A 15,000-nucleotide genomic window follows, 5' to 3' on the forward strand; every position below is an offset into this window, starting at 1 on the left:
TAGGATCCCTCAAGTTTTACTGGCTCTTTTTTTCCTTTATCCCATCAGTGGGGCATACATTTCCATTCAGGGGAAAAAACAGCCCCGGTAATATCCAATTTACGAGGAGGCAGCGGAGATGGTTTCACTGGCAGTATAATAACATGCTACATGAAGCGTAGCATTATGGAGTATGAATAAAAAAGGCGTTTATGGTAAAAAATTCAATCCAAAAGCAGTCATCATTCATCTGTGGAAATCAAGGCAATTAGTAACACTTTAATGCAAATTGGAGAATGCAAAACACACGGAGAAATCCCCAGCGCTGCGACGGGAACTAAAGAAGAGCTGCTCCAGTGACCTCTTTCAAAATGCACGGCGGTTTAACTAATCACAAAAATCCAAGAACACGGAATCTACTCTGCCTGGAGACAAGAAAGCGTGAGTGTGTGTGTGTGAAGTGTGTGTGTGCGTGTACAGTACATGTATGTGTGTGTGAAGTGTGTGTGTGTGTGCGTGTACAGTACATGTATGTGTGTCTGGAGGAGAGGTGGGTGGGTGGGCTAGCAGGCGGGGGGGGGGGGGGGGGTTGTCAATTACACTAGTTAATAGTTTCCTGACCACAGTATTGCCTAAGACCAATCAACCAATCATCTATCGAATGCAAGAGTGGTTTATTTAATGCGACTGCAGCCCTGCGCTAGCTGCTAGCTGTCACCTGACGCAGAAGCCCCGTGCTGCTAACACGCTAACCATGTGTGTCCCGTGCTAACACGCTAACCATGTGTGCCCCGTGCTAACACGCTAACCATGTGTGTCCCCGTGCTAACACGCTAACCATGTGTGTCCGGATCAACATGCTTGTTAACACATTCACTGCCAGCCGTTTTTCAATACTGTAGTTAGCTTCTGCCAAGGTTTTTTTTTGAGGATTTTGGCTCATCTTTCAAGAGCCGAGGATTCGTTTCTGTTAGGATTTTGTGAACACACAATATCTCAAAATAACTAATAGAATGTGTGCTTTCTCTGTCTAAAAGAGTTAGTTTGTAGAGTTAGTAGTTATGTAAGCATTAGCAGTTGAATACAGCATGGTTTCATGGTCTGAAAATTTATTCTGAGATAAACGGCTTTTTGTGAAATTCGATAGAACAGTCACTTTAACCATTCATTTTTGGCATCAGTAAGACGTCAGACATTTAAACAATAGTTTTGAACAGTAATTTCCTCCATAACAGCAGGAAACCCCCCTCTGCTTCCAACTCCTCCCTCCGTGGGCGTTCTCCTCCGCCCTCCTTGGCTCTGCAGCGGGTCTGTGACAAACGAGTTGCTGCTGCCTGGCTGCTGCCTGGCAGTCTGGATGGGGCTCGCTGGATGGGTTTCACTCGTTTCTTGGCGTTTCGGTTGAGAGCTCTGATCAAGCTCTTGCGATTCTGGGGTTATTTATGGTGCGTGTTTCAAAGTGTGCATCCAGTCTATTCTTGGAACCCCCCACCGTTGCCACCGCTGTGCGTCAGCGCGAAAGTGAAAGCGTTTTCGCCATCCATTTTACAGTATGAGAACGGCTTCCTCGCGCTTTTCCCTCCAGTTTTGGCTCGCCTCTTTCTACTCTGGAGAGACATGTCGCCACTCAGTGGGTCGGTAAAATAGATTATACACATTCAATACCTCCAATATTGGTATAGGAGACGTAAAAGGGTTAGATCAACGTCCCACCATCCAAAAAAAAAAAACGCTAACCATGTGTGTCCCCGTGCTAACACGCTAACCATGTGTGTCCGGATCAACATGCTTGTTAACACATTCACTGCCAGCCGTTTTTCAATACTGTAGTTAGCTTCTGCCAAGGTTTTTTTTTGAGGATTTTGGCTCATCTTTCAAGAGCCGAGGATTCGTTTCTGTTAGGATTTTGTGAACACACAATATCTCAAAATAACTAATAGAATGTGTGCTTTCTCTGTCTAAAAGAGTTAGTTTGTAGAGTTAGTAGTTATGTAAGCATTAGCAGTTGAATACAGCATGGTTTCAGGGTCTGAAAATTTATTCTGAGATAAACGGCTTTTTGTGAAATTCGATAGAACAGTCACTTTAACCATTCATTTTTGGCATCAGTAAGACGTCAGACATTTAAACAATAGTTTTGAACAGTAATTTCCTCCATAACAGCAGGAAACCCCCCTCTGCTTCCAACTCCTCCCTCCGTGGGCGTTCTCCTCCGCCCTCCTTGGCTCTGCAGCGGGTCTGTGACAAACGAGTTGCTGCTGCCTGGCTGCTGCCTGGCAGTCTGGATGGGGCTCGCTGGATGGGTTTCACTCGTTTCTTGGCGTTTCGGTTGAGAGCTCTGATCAAGCTCTTGCGATTCTGGGGTTATTTATGGTGCGTGTTTCAAAGTGTGCATCCAGTCTATTCTTGGAACCCCCCACCGTTGCCACCGCTGTGCGTCAGCGCGAAAGTGAAAGCGTTTTCGCCATCCATTTTACAGTATGAGAACGGCTTCCTCGCGCTTTTCCCTCCAGTTTTGGCTCGCCTCTTTCTACTCTGGAGAGACATGTCGCCACTCAGTGGGTCGGTAAAATAGATTATACACATTCAATACCTCCAATATTGGTATAGGAGACGTAAAAGGGTTAGATCAACGTCCCACCATCCAAAAAAAAAAAAAAAAATTTTTTTTTACGTAAAAACACGTCATTGGCAGTCAACCGTTGGATTTTGTTTGACGTAAAAACACATCATTGGCAGTGAACGTGTTAACATGTTGACGAAAACGACACCCCGCAGAGATGGGGGGAGCGTGGCCGAGTGTGGGGATCAACTCATTTAGAATATTAGCCGTCGCCGCGTAAAACGAGGGAAAAAACACAAACATTATCGCTACACGATATATCTCAACGTCCAGATAGACCTGTCATGTATATACAACGCCACTATCTATTAAGACGCAGAGGAACAGCCAGCTTTTAAACGGATGGATGAATACATAATTGACTGTGATAATTTTAATGTAAGTGATGATGCCGCGGCGGCGGTGTGCGGTTAGAGGATGACATACATTTTGGTTTATGGCGCTCGAAGCGGCGGATCGTTCAGACGAGGGAGCACACATCCTCTCCAGGAACTCGCCAAGGAAAAGCAAAGCAAGTCTCCATCTTAATACAACAATGCATTAGAGGGACCATCACAATGAGGAATGTTCAGCGCATCTCCAGTTTAAGCACACGCGCTGTATTTAGCATTAAGGCCATGGTCACAACACGAGCGGCAGTAAATCATCGCAGAGTAGCATTAGGCTAGCCCCGCGGATAAACAACATTCTTCACAAACGGGTTGGGGCGGGGGGCGGGGGGGCGGAGTGTGGGGGGTGTGGCTCCATTAAGCATGACAGTGACTGCCACTAAAAATGCTCCCCCAGGTACATCATGCGCGCTCTCCATCTTCCTGACGAATAAAACATTACACCTATACATGTTCGATTTGGAGAATCTGGATGCGCGCCACGTAACCTGCAGAGAGGCGTGCGTTACAACCCACATGCAGCAGCCTCAACGCCGGCCGGAGAGTTTCAATTACCTCATGGGGGAATGAACATCCCAAATCATTTAAATGCAAACACCTGCTCCTGAAAAGCCTCCTCCTCGCGCCATACAGTCGAATAAATTACTCGGTCGTTCACTAGTATCCGCACCAGCCATTTCTAACAGAAAGCCAAAGTGAACGTCGCTTCCTGCTTCAGCACTGTACCAGAGATTTTCATCCGCCGCCATTCATTTTCCCCATAGACATTTCGTAAAATGCTTATAAAAATAGGAGCAAAAGGCAGGCTTCAGGCACTCGTACTGTATGTGGAGCAAGGAAAACTAGTTAATTTAAAGTTAAAAAGCCTTTATTATTGCATGGCTTTACATGTAGAACAATTAACAATTAAAAAACCGACCGGTTTCGACCGACAAGGTCTTCATCAGGGTTACAATGAGGACAGACAGGCTGGACAGGAATAATGTGCTTGGTTTGGGGTGTCACCCAAACCTAATTGGTGAGGGAGTTCAGGTGTGTTGAATCACACTGGATGCACTGGAAGACACACCTCCTCAAGGCATCCATCAGTTCCCTACATCAAGAAAACAATGAATGTGCAGAAGAAAATACATACAGTAATGGTACATTCATAGAAATAATAATAAACAATTAACAATTAAATCAAACATCTGAAAAAAATGCATCTAGCAAAACATGATTTACAAAGCGCTCCTTATAGAAAAGGCCTATAATCAATCTCTTCATTAAGACCCGGGTGTGTCATTGCATCTAATTTGAAAATCCAAAAAAGTTTCCCTTTGAAGGAGTCTCTGTAAGCGGTCTCCTCCTCGGATGCCTTGAGGAGGTGTGTCTTCCAGTGCATCCAGTGTGATTCAACACACCTGAACTCCCTCACCAATTAGGTTTGGGTGACACCCCAAACCAAGCACATTATTTCTGTCCAGCCTGTCTGTCCTCATTGTAACCCTGGTGAAGACCTTGTCGGGCGAAACCGGTCGGTTTTTTAATTGTTCTACATGTAAAGCCATGCAATAATAAAGGCTTTTTAACTTTAAATTAACTAGTTTTCCTTGCTCCACGTACGAGTGCCTGAAGCCTGCCTTTTGCTCCAATATGATGAACCCTTTCTTCAAGAGCACCTACGTTCATTTTCCTTGAGACACCAGAACAATCCTCAGAGCACACCACCACCTCTGTTCACAATTTGCTTATAAAAATAGTTTTACTTGTTCAAAGCATACGGTTCAGATATATTTAGAAACAGGAGAGATCGCATAACATTTCACTCGGACCAAAATGTTAAAAAAAACTTTTTTTTTTAGTTTTGGTCCGAGTGAAATGTTCTATGGTCTCACCCGATTCTAAATATAGCTGAACCGTTTGGTTTGACGAGTAAAAACTATTTTTATAAGATTTATAAAAATCTCTGGTACAGTGCTGAAGCAGGAAGTAGGCGGTCACTTTGCCTCTCTATACTGAGCAGTCGACACACCCGGCGGGCGTGAGCGTCAAAGCGGTCGTATCACCCCCCCGGGCCGCGCCCCGGGCCGTACCTTCAGAGTGGTGGGAGAGGGTGAGCAGGCTGACGCAGGACGCCCCGATCCCAGAGCCGAACACGGTGATGCGGTTGGAGTCTCCCCCGAAGAAGCCGATGTTCTCGCTGATCCACCTCAGAGCCTGGATCTGGTCCAGCAGCCCGTAGTTACCTTTAGCGGCCTGGTCGCCGGTACTGAGGAAGCCTGAAGCACACAGAACCACGGATTAAAAGAGTAAAACATGTGCCCCAGGCAGGGAGCCAATCAAACTGAACAACAGTCATCTATTTGTAAGTATAATAAATCGCATTGTCATACAGTACGTAATGCACTGTAGCAGGAACTAATATTAGCACCACCAGCCACCAGCCAACTGCTGATAAAGCATGAGAGTGGCTGGTAGATTTGCTTCACTCACCAGCCACAACAACAACAACAACAACAACACAATGGTAATCTATTGAGTGGCTGGTAAAACATTTTCTAGCCATTTGGCCGGTGGACAAAAAAGTTAATTTTGGACCCTGGCTGCACCGTAGGCTTGATCAAATCCAAAAATAACAGCTGGTAGTTGCATAATTCCCAGTACACACGAGAACTTACACAATCATGCAGTATGTCACTATTATTTATTCTCCATGTGCACCTGCAACATAAAAAAGGTTACAGCAATGACTAACCCCCCCCCCCCCCCCCCCTTTTCATCTGCAGCGCCATCAAGCTGTGGGACAGCAGCAGTGAAATCGGCTGACTTATTGCAGGACATTGCTGTTGGTAAAATAGAGGGAGTGTGTGTGTGTGTGTGTGTGTGTGTGTGACCACATGTCATCTGCACCTTATGAGAAATCGATGACAGGTCTCCCTGGGTGATCGCCCGCCATCAGATGTATTGAGCTCTGGGCTGATGAAACCCACGTGAATCTATGAAAACTCCGCGGACATAAGAGAGTGACGTGATAATAAGAGGCACGGCCATTTTGACCCTGCCAAAAACCTTCCTCATGGATTCAGTGACCTCATTATATCCTATACTATCTTAATATACTTCAACTTTCTGCTCAGACACTCGACGCACCTCCTGATATCACCGTGTTGTTGGTGTCGTTCCTGGATCAACATTTGTTCCTAGCACTCCCCCGGGGGAACCCCGCCCCCGAACTCATTTGATTGGTCGCCGCAATTGCTTCTTCCTTAAAACGTGCGGCAAGGAAAGAAATGTGGTTAAGATTAGGGTTAGGGTGTGAAAAAAGTGCAGCTGTCGGCAAGCTCGGTCCTATGGCTAAATGGATAAGGTGCGTGCCTTCCAATCTGAGGACTGGGGTTCGACTCCCGGTCAAACCACACGTATTTTTATAAAACGTTAGGGTTAGACATTAGGTTTAGGCAAGTACAACAATGTGGTTAGTGTTAGGGTTTGGGTCTGGCCGTCGTTAGATAAGAAAACCCTAACCCTAATCTTAACCACATCTTTTTTTACTTGTTGCACGTTTTCAGGAGAAGCAATTGCGGCGACCAATCAAATGAGTTCGGGGGCGGGGTTTTCCCAGCCCGTACTAGGAGCTAAATGTTGGTCCAGGAACGACATCAACACGGCGATATCAGGACGTGCCATACTCTATAAAGTCTTGTGTTCCAAACACTTGTGCAAGGCCCCAATCCGCACGCTTTCCCCCCTTGCAGTCTGAGTGTAATCTGCTGTATGATGCGTGAGTTGGACACTGAGCCTCTCTTGGGGACATCACAGCTTCATGTTAACACACCACCCTCTCTCCCCACCTGCTCCCCAGGGGGGCCGCGCCCGGCTGAATGACATCACAGCTCATGTTAACACACCACCCTCTCCCCACCTGCTCCCCAGGGGGCGCCGCGCCCCGGCTGAATGACGGCTAATCGAGAGTCGTAGGAGAAGATCAAAGACAGACAATCCCAGAAGTCCCTACGGTCGCCTCAGTGTCCATCAAAACCCCCCGAACATGGACCACGAGGTGACAGCTAGGAGACATAGAGGCACTGCATGAAATAGGCCACGCCCATCACGGGGGAAAAGCTCCGTTCATTTCCACACACCAGCGTCATTTTCCTTGAATTAAACATAGCTAAAAGCTGTTGTGTGGTGGGGCTTCGCAGACAACAAATGTAAAAAAATCGCCAGTTAAAGTTTTTGTTGTACCCCCGAGGAAAACAAGGAAGCCATTGAGAATTGGCGAGAAGAAAAATGTGGATGCTGCTGTCAATGAAGTAAGTTGGAGTGTTCATCTTCCGTATATACGATCTTTTTGTGCAACACCCGACCATGCACGGGAGAACGCCCATAGGAGACATACAGTAGGAGAACGCCAGGATTGGACGGGAGTTTGTGTTTTCCCCCGTTTTGGGCGTGGTTTCTGAATGACGACGCGCTCCGCAGTGTCTCTATGCGTGGGGGGGAATTCAAGACCCCTCTCTCTTTAGTAGCAAACGTCGCCAAAACATCTCAAAAAGCCATGAATGTGTTCATGCTGCAGGCAGAGGGGCCTTTGCTGCCGGCAGCGGCTGCCTGTTCAATGAAGAAAACGGTCCCTCAACATCTCAGCATTGTTTCCCACATCTATTTCATGGTCTGTGCCTCCACATAACGATGAGCCAGTCGGTGTTGAAGTCCCCGGGGGTAAAGTGGGATGCTTTTGTTAGCAAGCAATGCGAGACAAAGACGCTCAAGCTCAATGAGCTTTCTGACTGCGGTCAGCTCGGCGATACTCAGCGTAGATAAACCCCCCCGATTACAAACCAGCTGCTCTGGGACCATTAGCTGCCTGTGGCATGCTATGTACACAGGGCGCGCGGGCATGTGTGTGTGTGTGTGTGTGCATCCCTGTTTGCTCCACACAAGCATTATGTATGCGTGACTCAGAGACTATTATAACACACCGGATCGGCAATACGTCATTTTGTAGGCGGCTGCTGGCGACACATGTTCCCGCCCCCTTTTAGGGGGGGGGGAACACAAGCCTCTCCCCGTTGACCTCAATGTAAAATAGCACTACCAAAAAAAAAGATAGAAAAATCAATCTCGTTTATTAATGACCAGAAAACACCATGACATGACAATATAATTTATTATTACAACTCATCTGGCCACACAATGTGCAAGATACATCTGAAATATGACTTTGACCCATCTAAAATCATGTGACTCATGACCCGTCTCTGACCTAGTTCCGGTGTCCGCCTGTTGCTACTTTAGTCTTCCTACATGAATGCTGTTGTAGTGGAGTCCAGCGTGGTTGTAGGCTACTTGGCTCACGGCTGTAATGTAAATATGTGACATGAGTCACATGATTTTAGATGGGTCAAAGTCATATTTCCGGTGTATCTTGTCCACTCTATGGCCAGACGAGTTGTAATACTGTATATTGTCATGTCATGGTGTTTTGAGGTCATTAATAAACGAGATTGATTCTGTTATTTTTCTATAATTTTTTGGGGGTAGCGCTATTTTACATCGAAGTCAATGGGGAGATGCTTGTGTTTCCCCCCCTAATTGCTGAGGTGGTGTATAGGGGCCGAAACTGAGCCCCCCCCCCCCCCCCCCCCTGCAGCAGCACACGCGTCTGGTCCTGGGGGTCCCCCCCGTTGGCAGCAGCAGAGAGGGTGGGCCGCCGGGCCGGGGGAAAGGCCAGGGCCTGATCATCGATACGACGAGAGAGGCGGTGGCACAGCGAGCAAAGCAGGAGACAAATGGATCAACAGATGGTCTCCTTCAGATGCATCCCTGAGGATGACAGAGCAGCAGCAGGGCACACAGAGAGAGAGAGAGAGAGAGAGAGAGAGAGAGAGAGAGAGAGAGAGAGAGAGAGAGAGAGAGAGAGAGAGAGAGAGAGAGAGGAGGGGGAGGGTTCTGCTGCTGAAGAGCTTTCTTCTTCCTCTCCTCTCATGGCTCCTCCTCATGTTCCATCATAACCAAAGGACAACAGCTTTTCCAAGCCTCTCTCGGGTGTGTGTGTGTGTGTGTGTGTAGAGTGGTGCTCGGGCGGGTGTGTGCGTGTGTAGAGTGGCGCTCGGGTGTGTGTGTGTGTAGAGTGGTGCCGTGCCTCTCGCAGAATATCCCTCATTTGAGATGGCTCAGACACACTTCTTCACCAAAGTGTGTGTCAGCGGCGTTAAGAAATGTTAGCAGGCTGCCATATAAAAAGGGCTCCTCCGTAAGCGTTAACCTCGTGGCGGGGGGGATAAATGTCGCGGGGGGGGATAACTGTCGCTGACATTATGCATCCCTCACACTGCATTATGGCAGCGAGGCGTTGCCAAATGACAACACGTAAATCATCAGGTGGATCAGCAGCTGGCAGAGTAGTGAGCAGCGTTCACAATCACTGTGTGTGTGTGGGAGCCATGTTGATTTCTCTGCATCTCAACACAAGACTTGGTCATTAAAAAGTAGAAAGGTGCAATGCAATAATATTAGACAACAAGACATGCTGTGGGCGCCGTTTAAAAAATACACCCCAATATAGCTGGCGGGTTATGTTTTAATTGGAAAGGTGGCGGCAAAGTATTTTCTTAGGAAAGCAATTAAGATAGCAAGGTAATTGTTTTTATATGCTTGGCTATTTCTGAGTTTATAGCAGCCCCATTGGTGTTTATGCCTTGTGCTCAAGAGGTGTTTAGTCTGTTGCTTTATGGCGAGTTACTGTATGTCCACCTTACAGTCTGCTTTCGTAGAATTATAAAATAAGAAGATGCGATCTCCACACTTAACCAATAAATCATTATAGTTTGTATATATAGTGTCCGATTTGAGTTATCTACATTGTTGAAGCAGCTTCCTCAATGGAGATTGGGTTATAGATTTCCACATCCAGCAGATGATGGTCCCAGTGCGATCGTCAGTGCGTGGGCTCTCTGGCTTCACATGAAGCGTGATGTGTGCTGTGCGCTACAGGATCTGTTCACAGCTCACACCTACACACAGGGCCTTGGGATTCTGTGCTGCAGCTCAGTGCTTCTCAACCCTATATTGGGTCATATTATCATCAGGCTGGTTATGCGCTTGGCTGCACTACTAATCTTGAGATTCTATTGAGATTTTTAATATGCAATGCTAGGAGGAGCTGCGCTAGGAAAATAATATTTAATTGAATCAAATTACAATCACATGAAATCCAGCTCTGTTGGGTATTTTATATAGCAAGGGGATAAAAAAAAAAAAAAATGAATCACACATAGCTGCATCTTGACTAGTTTTTGTCAAGCATATATATATATACCGTATATATACACATACATTCACTGTCACTGATGATGATCATCAGTGCCTATGACATCTTATGATGTCATAAGATGATTTTGGATGTCACTGATGACATCACTGATGATGGTGGGACAACAATTTAAACAGATATTGCCCACTTGAAACAGATATTGCCCACTTGCATATTATGTAAAAAAAAAAAACATTAAATAGGCAAAAAATAGTCAAGTTGATTTTATACTTTGAATGTAAAAGTGCACACACACACATTAATGTTTCCTAATTTAATTTTCTCAGTGGCATTATGAATCTTGTGTGGGAGGCTCTTTGAATTGCGACTGTACTCACTGACTGAGTGCTAACTAAATGAGCTGCCTAAGCCTAATCAGTAAAAGATGAATACAAATGTCATAAATGTTTGTTACTACTTTTTTTAAATAAGACATTGCGTTGAATATCAAACTCAACAGATATTGATTAAATATTTTGCTTTAATCAAAGAAAGGGAGAAATAGCCTGTTGAAATTGCATTACACTATAGAAAAGAGAATATGCAATTAAGATACATTTAATGAATCCTCCTTATATGATGTATGCCCAATCCCTGTTATTTAATATGAGATGTGATTTAAAAGGTTGAGTCAACGATTAGTTGCACCTGCAAAAGGTTATGTCAACAGGCAGCATTTCATGTTTTTCAAATGATCTTCTCACTTTCTCATATTTCTAAATACGGTGGCATATATAACCTGCCTACTACATACAGTCGGACTAGAGATGAACGTTGCATGAGAGTTAGTTTCCTAGTCACTGCAAACAAATTCTATGCGTTAAATAATAGTGTTTATTATGTGCTCTTTCTCTGTAGGTTAGAACTGTCATTTTTCCTGGCTGATTACATGATGCGTCTTTGTATCGTCTGTCCAAGCCACTCTTGCCTGACAGCACTGTAATTCCAGCGTATGGTGAACCTGTATTTTCTCCGTGCTGCAGGACCGATCGAGGCGGAGCTGCAGTATTGATCTCAGCTGGGAGCAGCAGCTTGACCTTGGACCCGGTCACAGGCGGGGTCGGGTCACACCTGTCCTCTTGCATCTCCCGCTGCTGGACTAAACAGTGTGTGTGTAACGCAGCACAGCTCTCCTCCCCCTGCCAGCTACTTGTGTCACCTTGGTCACCTCTGCGTGACCAGAGGTGCCTCTCTGCAAGTGTTTGTGGCCAGAAGCAATACACTCCCAGGAGACGCCGATGTTGTTCGGAGACCCAGAGGTCGCCACTCACGGCTCAAATCCAGCACTCCTCTATTTCCTTCGCATTATGTTTCCATCACACATATACTGCAAAATAAGAGCCACAAATCACAGCGTGACCTGCGGATCAGCCAAACAGAGATAATGTTATTTTCCAGTTATTTTTTCCCAAAAAAAAGCCCGGTGCGGAATGTGTCGCTGCATAATGCATTTTTTGAGGCTTGATCGTCTTTTTTATCAATAAGTGCGCGGCAGCTATATCTCATTCTAAAACCCCGAGCGTCTTCCGTTTCCTCCCCGGGCCGTGGCTAAGCTGTGCGCACTGATTTCCTTTAGCCATGCCTCTCAGAATTGATATTTCTCTATTGATTACGATTTAAATGTCTGTTTCCTATACGACGGGCTATAACTCACACACTGTGGTGCAAAAAGAGGGTGATGATAATGACGGCCGCAGCCCGGGACATCTCTCTTAGCCGTGTGCGATAATGGAATGTGTGTAAAGTAATGGGCAGAGGGCGAGAAGGGGGCGAGGAGCTTGTTATTGAGCCGGAGAGTGAAGTCACGCCGGGACAGATGGAGAGAACGGGCAAAGGAGGAGTGGAGGAAAGAGAGGAGCGAGAGAGAGAGAGAGAGAGGAAGAGAGGAGGAGAGGCGGTGACGTAACGGAGGGGAAAGTCTTTGGCGCTCCCGCGCTTCTTTCAGGTCTTTTTTGCCCTGTTTCTTTCTCTCTCTCTCTCTCTCATCCTCCCTTCTCTTCGGGGTAACAAGGCCGTCTTGTGTCCAAACTCTCCTTTGGTGGGTGCAACTCCCCCCCCCCCTCCCACCCCCCAGCCTCCATCTCACCCTCTCCCTCTCTATCTTCCTCCCCCTTCTCTTCTCTAGGGAAATAAAGGCCCACACAGTCACAGCCTTGACAGCCTCCCCTAAGAATCCCCCCACGCACCCCAACCACCACCACTACAAAAGAGCTCCAACTTCCCCCCAGCCAGGCCCGGGCTGAATGGGAGCCTCTGGGGGGTGTGGAGGGGAGAGAGGGGAGGGCAGGGGGCCACATAAAGAGCCAGTGTGTGTCCAGGCTGGCGATGAGCAGCAGACATGGAGGACATATACACAGAGGTCCATCCTCCAAGCGGGGAGTCCTTCCCACAAGAGGGTTTTTTCCCCCCATCAATTTCTTGAGATGAAAACAAAACAAAAAAACAGGCCGAGTCAAGGGGAAGGGGCGGGGCCAGGGGGGTGGGGGCGGGGTTAAGGGGCAGGAGGGAGGCACGGGTCTGAATGAAGGTGAGTGCCACTTGGATCAGCTCCTGTTTACAGCTCACTGCCCAGTGGCATGGCTGCACAACACAGGCTGAGGTCTGAGGGAGGAGGGAGGAGGGAGGAGAGAGAGAGAACGAGAGAAAGAGAGGTAGACAGAGAGAGAGGGAGAGTGAGGGAGAGAGAGCAAGGAAAGAGAGAGAGAGGGGTAGACAGAGAGAGAATGAGAGAGAGAGCGCAAGGAAAGAGAGAGAGAGAGAGAGAGGTAGACAGAGAGAGGGAAAGAGAGAGAGAGAGAAAGAGAGAGAGAGGCAGGCAGAAGAAAGCCTCTTTATGGTGGCCTGAACACTGAAGGCCATTTAGGCAGCGCACCACATCCTCGTTTCCTGGTGGAGAAAATAAAGAGTTGAGGACGTTACGAGGAAAACAAAACAAATAGCCGCGAGTGCCACAACAGCTAGCCATGCTGTGTGACCGTCTGTCACCCTACAAATCACCGGTTCCATATGAATGAATTTAACGTCATCGCCTCCAACTACAATGACACGATAATAAAATGGTCAAATGGAATTTATGTATGAGGCCTTGATCGCTGCTGGCCCTTTAACAAATCAATAATTAAAGAAAATATCAGAGCACTTTGAACGGCAACAAGTCATTCCATGTCTCAAGGGCACGCCCCCTCACCAGTGTCGGGGGTAACTCATTACAAAAGTAACATATTACATGTAATATATATTACTTTTAGCAGTAACTCAGTAATATAACTTATTACTAGGATTAGGATTTCAGTCATATTATACCAAGTTACAAATTTAGTTTATTTTTATTTTTTTTATTATCAAAGCACATATTTAAATAAAGATACAATCATTTCCTAATCAAACTGTGCATTTTATGCAAATAACCACTATAGATGACAATAACAAAGAAAATAATAACATTTAGAATTTTGGATTGTTTACACCGACTTCAAGGCGGTTGAAATTATTTTTTCGGGATGTTCCAGGGCAGCGATGTCATTCTACTACTGCTGTGAAAGTGAAAGCAATGCAAAGGTAGTGTAATGAGTAAAGAGTTACTCTACACAGACAGTAATGTTGTAAAGTAACTTATTACTTCCAAATGAAAGTAACTAGTAATATGTAGTATATTACATTTAAAAAGTAACTTGGCCAACACTGCCCCTCACCCATGGATTGCTTCAGAAGGAATGAGACAAAAGTGACTGAAGGCCCCTGAAGGAAACCTGGAGAGACAGAGAGTGACTGAAGGCCCCTGAAGGAAACCTGGAGAGACAGAGAGTGACTGAAGGAAACCTGGAGAGACAGAGAGCTAAATAGTCTTTTCTTGAGTATGAATCTCAATCCTGCACACTTGACACAGATAGATGCAGTGTATGCAACTTAGACCCACTCTGCGACTAGCTGCTGTGTCCTGAGAGTTTGTTAGATAGCCTGCTGGATACACAGGTTCCTGCATACGCTACCGCACTGAGCCACTCACATGGAAAATCTGGTTTGTGTGCAACAAAGCGTCGCGGGAAACTAAATGTCAACAGGGAAAATCTGTTGCAGCGCAAACACACCGAGGCTCAACTGACACATAACTCAGCCGCTGAAAGTCACATCTCTTACAGACAGACCTGCTAGCGGAGAAGGATGACAAACGGATAGTATCGGTGGGCCCCGTGCCAGCTGTTGGTCGTCCTGCATGTGACTTTGGGAGTGCTTAATCTGATTGTGTGACGTGTCCCCGGTGGTCAGGTGACACTGGTCAAGGGCTCTGGTGAACACTCGGCAGCGCTGGCAGCAACTACAAATGAGCGCTTTGCATATGGATGACCCCCAGCGTCCCAACGCCACTCAATCAATCACACGTCGCTCCATCGTGGCTGTCGGGTCATCATCATGTCTGCCCTCCAGCTCTCTGCTCTCACTCCTTCATCAGCACCACCCCTCCCTCTGCTCCATCACCCCTCTCTCATCTTCTCCCCCCTCTCTCTCTGCTCTCGCTGTCTCGCTGTCTCTTCTCCAGCCATGTCTACCTTAGGCCCTTTTGTATGTTTGCACCTATTATCCACACTGCCCCTAGCATCAAGCAAGCCAGAATAAAAGAGAAACTTCCGTTTAGAACCTTCACAATAATGGTAAATAAACAAATAGTTCATAAAGGAATAAAGTAATAGTTATTGATGCACTTTGCAACGTTT

At 46.4% G+C, this 15,000-nt stretch overlaps 1 protein-coding gene across 10 annotated transcripts in view; it reads right to left on the reverse strand.

Annotated features, from left to right (window-relative positions):
- Positions 1 to 15,000, reverse strand: part of nlgn3a (neuroligin 3a) — a gene marked incomplete at its 3' end in the record, with an annotated part of 174,777 nt that overhangs the window by 69,769 nt on the left and 90,008 nt on the right. For 7 of the 10 annotated variants that reach the window (XM_083651432.1, XM_083651424.1, XM_083651429.1 and 4 more), the window contains one exon: positions 5,067 to 5,252. In XM_083651432.1, the coding sequence (XP_083507558.1) occupies positions 5,067 to 5,252 (186 nt within the window). Of the gene's footprint in view, positions 1 to 5,039; positions 5,253 to 15,000 lie in introns of all 10 variants that reach the window. The other 3 variants (XM_083651433.1, XM_083651428.1, XM_083651427.1) reach the window with 1 other exon arrangement.

The sequence above is a fragment of the Poromitra crassiceps genome (assembly GCF_964638095.1).
Source record: "Poromitra crassiceps genome assembly, chromosome: 15".
Lineage (NCBI taxonomy): Eukaryota > Metazoa > Chordata > Actinopteri > Beryciformes > Melamphaidae > Poromitra > Poromitra crassiceps.